At 39.9% G+C, this 9135-nt stretch overlaps 1 protein-coding gene across 1 annotated transcript; it reads right to left on the bottom strand.

The window, feature by feature from the left end:
* Positions 1 to 677: 677 nt before the first annotated feature.
* LOC106887337 (putative ribosome-binding factor A, mitochondrial) lies at positions 678 to 9033 on the bottom strand. The gene is made up of 6 exons (XM_014940794.1): positions 9013 to 9033; positions 8914 to 8937; positions 6477 to 6589; positions 5333 to 5417; positions 3095 to 3165; positions 678 to 1405 (listed from the first exon to the last, which is right to left on the bottom strand). The coding sequence occupies exons 1-6, from the start codon at positions 9031 to 9033 to the stop codon at positions 1012 to 1014; spliced, it is 708 nt and encodes a 235-aa protein (XP_014796280.1). The 3' UTR covers positions 678 to 1011.
* Positions 9034 to 9135: the final 102 nt, after the last annotated feature.

Genomic DNA, 9135 nt, shown 5'->3' with positions numbered 1-9135 from the left:
CCTCTAGCATGGACCAAGCTCAGTGGTGGCTGTGGTCTCGCTCGCGTGCTTCTGCCCCGGTGCTGCTCCAGGGATCCCCCGGCTGGCAAAGTAACAAAAATAAATTTACTCCTTCCATTCCCTCATTTCCCCTTCAAAATTAGCACCTTATAGGACCATGTCTTCAGGAGAATAACCAGACCGGATGGATAACCAAAGACATTTCTTTACTTTCAGTCTGAAACTCTGTATTGCTCAGAGAGAGTGTAACGCCGTGGTTTTGTGGTTGTTCCTGCATCCTGCTTGCCTGCTGCTTTTTCTCCGCCTTTGAGTTTTTAATACATTTTTTCAGTCACGGTCAATGCTTTGCCCAGTTTTACCCAACAGATGAGTAGTTCTCCATTCTTTCCTGTTTGCAGTTCCCCTGGCACAACTGTAAATTTCTGAATATTAAAATAAATACTTTTTTTTTTTTCTTCAAGGTTTTAACTTTATTCACCTTCTTGTGGAAAGAGTTCCCCCATTAAGACTAGGTTCCCTAGAAGACACTCTGTCCTGGTCTTTGTCTGCTGAAGGCTGCTCTTTGAAAGCCACTATCATTATTTTGCTTTCCTCTTCCTTCCTGACCTTAGAATAACTGACACCATCACTTTGCGATTATTTTTATCCAGATGACTCAAAAAAAAAATTTTTAAAAATGTATTTCAACACAGAAACCATAATTTTATTTGAAATTTGAGCTGCAAGAATTTTTAACTCAGTGCTGCACTATGTATGTTTTCTTATTAGAAAACTGCTCTGGTTGAAAGTCCTACAATTGCAGCAGCTTGAAAGCTACTTAACAGAATGTCACAAATAGCACTTTTGTTCTTCTTACATACCTTGTGCTAGCAAACCTCCCCACGTGTGGCAAACCTATTAGTCTGAAAGAGGAAGTGGTAAGTCTGTACCAAATTAATCTTTCAGTATCTATGGCAGTCGTCTTTTTTTGCTATTGGCAGCCTCCATTTTGAAGGGAGTGAGTTTTTCAGTTCAGTTCAGTTTCTCAGTAGGCTGGCTTAGAGTTTTGCCATCATCTGCCTCCAATTCATTTATCTCTTCCTGTAATTCATCCTCCAGGTCATAGTCCGAGACCGATTCAGTATTATCATTCCAGTAATCACCTTCATATCTCTCCAGTAAGTATTTCTGTGGTGCAATGTCGTCATCATCAGGAAGATTCCTTAGTTTTTTCTTCTTCATTTTCTTTTTAATCTGAGAAAGCTGCTGCTCCTGCTCTTCCGTCCAGGCAATGCCTTCTAGATCTCTTGAAACTTTCAGTCTTTTATAGTCCATTATCTGCTTATTCAACAGTTCATGATCAATACCAAAAAGGTTAGACCGCATGGGTGAATCCGAAGACTGAGTTGCTGAAGAAGAGAGTTTACTGTGGAAAGGAAAACAAATGTTGTAGGTTTTTTCCCCTGTGTATATTTTAAGGGGCAATGCTAATCGTGACAACTTGAGCATCACAGAAATAAACTGGGGCTTTCAGTTTGACTTCGTTAATGCTCTGTGTTCAGCATTGTGCTCCCTTTGTTAAGAAGGAAGAGATACCACTGTACCATGTCTCCGAGGACAGGCTGTGTATAAGCCTGTCAGCCTGTCAACAGATTGAATGGGAGGAAGCCAATAAAGCAGCTACATTCCAGATAAAACTGCTTGTTTCTGGCAAAAAGGCAAAGAGTGAGCACTGGAGCTGGGAGCCCCAAGGAAGTTAGACTTCTCCCAGTTTTTCCAAGAAGTGAGAAGCAGCAGCCTGTGCCCAAAACATGTCAGACAAACATATGAATGACAGTACATGGCACCTTAAGCTGGACTTGTGCATCTCCACAAGACACAAACAGAGGAAGATGTCAGGTTAGTCTGTCACAATGATTTCCTCCAAGAAGCTGTTTCTTATTTGCACCTGATGAACCATCCTGTGAGGCATTAAGGCACAAAAGGCATTTCCACCAACAGACTGCAGCACACAAGTGCAAAGCCGTTGGTTTTGAGAGCAACTGGTCCACAGAATCATCATTCCAACAGATCGTTCAGCCCTATCCCTCAATACCAAAAAATTCCTCACAGAAGAATGCTAAATTAACTTTTTGTTAACTTCAGGATATTTGTCAGTAAACTTGTAACTCCTGTATAACAAACCAAACTGATACCAGAAAAAAAGTGGCCAAGTAAACGCAGAGCTTTTATCCTCATGAGAAAATTAACAGCAAGAAACAAATATTACTGCTGCAAAGAATGTTTAAAAATTTAATTATCAAAAACACATTGAGTCTTGAATTCTTAGAAATTCTAAAAAAATTTCTCTTGTAAAAGTAAAGATACTCATACCAGAACAAGTAGTGGTTCTGCAAGTAGAGTCTGATGACTCTGTCACTCAGAGTACAGACACTGAACACAGCTGATTTCTAAGACACAAACACAGCTGATTTCTAAGACTGTGTTCTGATATTACCTCATGGGTCAGTTGCCTCTGAAAGCGTACACACTGTGCTGTTACAAGTGACAATTCAGTCATTCTCCACTGCTCATCAGAGGCCCAATTAGATATCAAAAACAGGCTTTCCCTTTCCGTATTTGCACACCTGTGGTCTACAGCAAGGTACCTGTGTACAAGAACCAATGGCGTAACAGCCTATGAAAATGTGTCTGCACTAAAATATGAAAGCAAAATAGAGCATATATATTAAAAAATAGTTTCCCTTGATTTTAATAAATGGGTGTAACTTTGGTAAAGAAAGGTTAAGCCACAAAATAAAATACCGTCCTCTGCATTTAATTTCTAGGATGACTACCTATTAGTTTTTGTCCTAGGCTATTCTGTAGCCTCTTCAGCTAATAAAAGGTCCCAACTGATTTCCTTAAAAGCTGAGATGCCTTTTCAGTAAGGTCTTCCAAAAAGTCCCTCTTCTGCTTTCCGTTTCCTCCTAACACCATTTGCTGAACTCTGAGATAACAGCAAAGTATACACCTAATTAAAATACACTTTCTGTCATGTCAAATAATACCCAATTCAAGTTGGCCAAGAGAGGTGAAAATGGACTCTTGTAAAATTCTTAATCACAAAACCCACCTAGAATCATTTTGAGATGTTTCTACTTCTTCTGGAGGTCCAAAATCAGCACTTGACAATAATTCCTCAATCTGTAAACACGTGAAAACAACACATATTAAAGGTCCTGTATTAAATTAACTTTGCTTACACCTACACAAGAAACAGACAAGTATTTAACAGCAAATATTTTATTTTCTACATGTTTGGAATATTTAGCAAAACCATTTCAAAATAGCCCTTCCTCCATTTGTATGAAACTGATTATACTTCTTGCCTGGGAAGTTTGTGTCAAATAGCATAAGTGATCCAGGGATTCCTACAAGGCTTTTTTGCCACATGTACATTCTGAACAGTTGGCTAGGGATTGTGTAACATATGTAATTTTTGTTTTATTTGGTCTTACTTCAGTCTTGCAAATCCTTTTTTCATAACACCCTTACACTGAGATTTTTTTCTCACGTCTTCCCCCTTTCTGCAAGCTTGTATTTCTATTATATGTAAATATTGAGTTCCAAACTCCCTTCTAACGTGGCTTCTAACCAGTAAAAGCTACAAATCTAGTATATTCAGTGCTTCGAAACTGTACCTAGTTGTGAAAATTTTATCTCATTTGGAATTTTTATTCCTACTTTTCTTTACATTGCTTCCCTTCTAATTCAGCATATTATTCTAGGAGTTGGATTGGATGCTCCTTCCCTGTCTTCCAATACTAAAAAATCAGGTTCAGCCATGTTATTTCAAGCTCTGTTATTCAAATATGTGGATTACTTGAATCTGATGATCCACGAAGTGTGAAAAGATGATCCACCTTAGTGGTTCCCAGAGCATTCACTGACAGAAGTTATAAAAGGAGGGTTTTTACTTGTCTTAAATGGTTAACTCTTGGTGCCTGTGCACTGAACTTGAAGGTAAGGTAGTTCAGGGGTTTTCTTCTTCAAAAAGAGTAAGTGATCATTTAACAAAGTTTGAGAAACAGTCATTAGTGGAACAGGTTCCACAATAACAGACCTGAAAGGCAGGACCTGCAGGAGTAGATATTTGTAGCTCCATCTAGGTATGTTAATAATAGTAATGACAAAGTGCTTCCATAATCACTCACTACTTGTTGCATAATTTTTTTGTGTTGATTAGAGGGGAGCACAATAATGAATATAAACATCTTTCAGGCGTGTTTAGTTCATTTCTATTCTCGTGCTTTTTGTTGACGCTAATGCAGGTGAAAAACATTTGCACTGTGGGTCAGAATATTGGCATGAAACTCCAAATTTTTCTGACCACAGGAAGTTCAAGCAGTTCACTGCATTTCTAGACAGTCTGAAGTTCTTGTTATCCCTTCCAGCTCTGCTAATACACACCACATGAGCCCATAAGTCACTAACAGTAATTGGCTGTAATAGTAACACATCTAAGAATAAGGCACTTCAGGGCACAGAAATATGAACACGCTGTTTTCAACTCATGTTCTTTCCATTCACATCAACAGCTTGAGGAGACCTTTTTAATGAAATTCCACTCACTGGTGTCATCTCTCTCTTCTAGAAAGCTCACTATTTAACACATCTCACTTCACAGTCTTAATGACAGCAAATTCCCATAAAACATCGTTATTCTAGCAACGCTTCAACTAATTAAAACTATCGACACCTTGACAGACAGATAATTTTACACATGAAAAAAGAAATCATATGAGTGAGCTTACACCTTCCATGCAAAGATCTGCACTTCCCTACAAACATTTAAACAACTCACAGATGGAAAAAGGTTGGGGTGAAAAAATAAAAATAAATATCAGTGATTAGATTCAATGGAATTTTAAAGCCACATAACATTTAAAATGCGGAATACAGCTCCTCAGACCTCATTTCAATAATCATGTATACCAGGCAAGAGATTAACTGCCTAGTCTGCATTATTCCTTAAAATTTTAATTTCATTTTTTAGGATTTCTTTATTAGCCTACAAACTTCTGTGAAAACTTCACTTCAGAAATGTTAATAGTAGCATCCAAAAAAGTTCATAAGGGAATAGCTACAAGGAGTTTTTTACACTGTATGTAAACATCAGTCTTACTCAGGACTCTTTGCTAAAACACGTTGGTACATGAAAAGGAAAGGGTATAGACAAATTCTGTTATTTAATGCAAATTGGTAGAGCAATCAAATTATCAGCTCTCTCTGTATTCCTAAGTATTATGGTATGCTAAGTCACCATGTTTGTATATCATTGTTTGCACACTGAGACACAGATTACAATTACCTCTTTTACAGCTGCAGCTTCTTTGTCTTTTACAAATACTATTGGAGGTACATTTCCTATAATCTGCTGACTCATCAGAAGATACCTGGCAAAAATACAGCATTTACCAGTGTGAGTAACAGTACAGCAACTCGGGACAGATAAAATATGTTAAATTAATTCCAGCAGTACTGCAAGTTTCAGGATATGGTTTGCAAAACTGACAATCTGATGGTTCTTTCAGGTTAGTGCTAAGCAATACCCAAATTCTCCAAATAATCCCAACTCTGACAGTGTAACATCACAGAAAAAAACACTAGCTGCAAATCCCACTGAGTACTGACGATATTAGATTTGTCTCCTATATGCACAAGCTGGTGCAGGTCTTTCCCTACTTCATTCAGGTTCCTTATTCCCACTGTAGGGGTGAGAGTAGCTGAGGATAGAGCTCTCACAGCAGGGCAAGACAAGCAGACCTACATGCTAGCTGCAGGAAGGACTGACATGGCTCCCCTTGTCTTCTTTGCAGCCAGGAACACTCCTCCTCAGAGAGTGGAAGCTGCTGGATAGCAGAGGGTAAGGCAAGGAAAGAAAGAGAGACAAAAATCTCTGCGATATCCTAAAAACTCATTGGACCCTCTGCCAAAAATGGGTTAAAGCATCACAGTACACGGTAGCATCCCCACATTTATGTTTTAGTATCAGTATTGTGAAGAACTTCTGTAATATCAGTCATCCCTTCTGGTGGTCCAAATTGTCCCTAGTGATCAGAATTGCCCAGTGAATCTGCTAAGGAGATCTTGTAATTGCCAGTCCTCTTGTGCAGCATCCTACTCTGGCCTACTGCCTTGCACAGCACATCCAGCCCACCATCATTAGTACAACAAAGTGAGACTGCATCCAGACTCCTCTTTCTTTCTGCTCAGCCCAGTCCCATCCTAGGAAAGCACAGAAGCCAAATGAGCCAGCTGTGCTTCAGCAGGAAAACACACAGCTGGGCTAACACAGCCACCCTTCCCTGTGAGGCTCATCACAGGAGATGCTCTGACTCCAAGTATCTAAAAACCTAAATCAGACACAGATTGTTAGAAATAACTTAAGAAAGAGTACAAGTACGTGGCTATGAATTTATGAAGTGGTCTAACTCTTTACCCCACAGCAGTACCGTATACGAGGAGCACTCTTCCGCAGCACACTTTCAACATAACTTTCTTTCTCCATAGTAGCAGCAGGATTCCAGTACACACGACACGCTGAAAAGTTTGATGCCAGGGACACCTGCAAAAGGACAAATGTTTCTTTAAAATTTTATATGTATATATATATACACACACTTCATATACAACAAAGTCTCTAATTCATGAGTAAGCATACAGTGACACAAACTGGATATGGAAACTCTTTGGAGAATCTCTTCTCCCATCTCTGCTCTTAAGAACCGTAAATTACATGGTTTCTTTATAGAGTTTAACGCCAAATAAGATTTACATTCAGTACCTGAAAAGACTTTTAATTTAGGCAAGTCACTGCCTAATCTCCCTTCCAACTGAAATTAAAAGGAGGAGAAGTCTGTCAACACAGACAGCACTATGTTTAATCAATGTAATGGTGCTACCATCACAAATAGTCCACAATGACAGAGTGGTCGGACACTGGAATAGGCTGCCCAGGGAGGTGGTTGAGTCACCATCCTTGGATGTGTTTAAGAGTTGTTTAGATGTGGTGTTGGGGGATATGGTGTAGGGGAGAACTTTGTAGAGTAGGGTTGATGGTTGGACTCGATGATCCCAAGGGTCTTTTCCAACCTAAATGATTCTATGATTCTATGACAATTTATGGCATGCTGTTTTGGAATAAAGTTGAAAGTGTAAGTTTCTGCTAAAGAAGGACCTGTGACACCGCCTGGTTTGTTGTCACCCAGAGTTTGGTTTTGAGATTGAGAGAAGAGAGGACACCTTCCACTGCACTGTAACGTAAAGTCTCTCCATCTCTAAAGCCTGCAGGGACCCTCCAGCTCACCAACAGGCAATATTCACAGCTGTCATGCATACAATTGAAATCATACAGTGTGCAGGGACCATAACACACACGAGACAGGCCGACAGTCTTCCTGAAGAATAAACCTCTGAAACACAAACTGGATTCTGAAAGATTTCTGTAACTTGTCATTCATGGCATCCAGCAGCATCTTACAAGTTCTCACTGTGAGAGTACACTCAGCAAACTGCTGACAACCTATCATGCTCAACCAAAGGAAGGAGCCGAGGAAGAGGGAGGAGAAAGCATGAACTACCCATTGGAAGGCACAGTTCAGAGACCAATTCTTGCAGAAACCAATTCTTAAACGAACAGGTGTCTACATATGTCAGCAGAAAAAGACAACTCCATCAGAGTATTCCCATCACAGTCTGCTGTTGACAGTGCTACTCTTTCCTAGAGCAGAACAGACTGACCCCAAAAACCAAAGTAGATACTGATTTTTTTCCACCACCAAATAACTCCTCCTTCAGGAAATCCACTGCTCGTTAAAAAAAAAAAAATATGATCATTCACCAGCTGCTTCTACTGCAGGATCAGCTCTCCCCAGTTCCCACACTGAGTCTAATGTAAGGACATAAACAACGCTATCTAACACAAGCCATTTCTTCATCATCACATGAGTAATGTTATTGAGTGGAGAGAAGTTTCATGTATCAGGCCTGAAGCATGATTCTTATCTGCATTACTATTATACGATTTTAACTCTTGATACCAAAAAAACCCCAAATTCTGACGGATTGCAAAAAGCCTACTAGATTTCTTTTGATAACCGAAGTAATGATATCAGACCAGAATCAGCTCAAGAATAAACCAGGACTGAGTCTCAGCCACAACCCAGTGCAGACCAAGCACTAGGCACTACACAGTTATCATAAAATCTGCACTATATTTGGAAGAAGGCTCTTTCTTTCCATCTCTCATGTTTAAAGTTGTTTCACTTAGAGCAATGCCTCCTGACAGTGCCATGGCTTGCCTGCATCAGCCAGTATTTTTATGTGCAGACATGCCACCCAAGTTAGACAAGCAATCCTCAAAGCCCTCAAGAGAGAGAGAAGGTCTATATGAAGGGTACTGCACATATAGAGCCAAAAGATTCATCTTACCCATGTCATTTCAGTCACTTGCCTGAAGACAGAATGAATTCTGGTATTATTTAATCCTAACAAAACAGCAAACGTAGAAGACAAAACTACAGATAACGAACTAGAATATGGAGACTGACTTAGTTCCTGAATCAGAGCTTCATTATCCCTTTCAAACCCACAAATTATGAGAACACTAGCTACAATTACATACTGTTCCAATTCCAATTCTTTCTGGAACCTTGCCTGCCAATGCCATTTTCTTAGGCTTGCCTTTTTCTGAACTAAGATCATGCCCCACTTAGGTCTTCTGCCTGTGTAAGGATGCTGTTGAGGGACACAAGGAGGTATCAGCTCTTTCACAACTGCAAAAAGAAAAGACTCCTTGAAAGATACACTTATGTCAGTAAGACCAGGCTCCTCCTTCTGAAAGCACAAGGCAAACAGTACCTGCCTGAGTAACAAAAAAGACAGTCATACCAGGAGAATCACCACTGAGTTGGCCTAAGTCGCATTTGCATTATAGTGGCAGAGGTCTGCTAAGCCAGGGACAGCAGTGGCAAAGTTCTCCTAGTGTACCAGGTGAATCCAGAGCCTCATCTTGCTGTGCTCTGCCACATCAGAAGCAATGCAGTAAAATTCCTCCTGCACCCATCCATCACAACACCCAGGGGAGCTCCTTTAGCGTGCCGTGCCGACCTC

Source organism: Calidris pugnax, unplaced genomic scaffold (assembly GCF_001431845.1).
Source record: "Calidris pugnax isolate Ruff unplaced genomic scaffold, ASM143184v1 scaffold8, whole genome shotgun sequence".
Taxonomy (NCBI): domain Eukaryota; kingdom Metazoa; phylum Chordata; class Aves; order Charadriiformes; family Scolopacidae; genus Calidris; species Calidris pugnax.
The sequence above is the reverse complement of the archived record's forward strand: the minus strand, read 5'-3'. Positions and strand labels throughout refer to the sequence as shown.

Bases quoted from the DNA above. Each gene is read 5' to 3' on its own strand.
- LOC106887337 (XM_014940794.1), bottom strand. From the start codon at position 9,033: ATGAGGCTCTGGATTCACCTG. The intron at 5,418-6,476 runs GTACTGCTGTGG...TATTTTTGCCAG, and splicing joins AAGAGTGCTCCTCGTATACG to GTATCTTCTGATGAGTCAGC. The intron at 3,166-5,332 runs GTAATTGTAATC...ACGTGTTTACAG, and splicing joins AAGCTGCAGCTGTAAAAGAG to ATTGAGGAATTATTGTCAAG.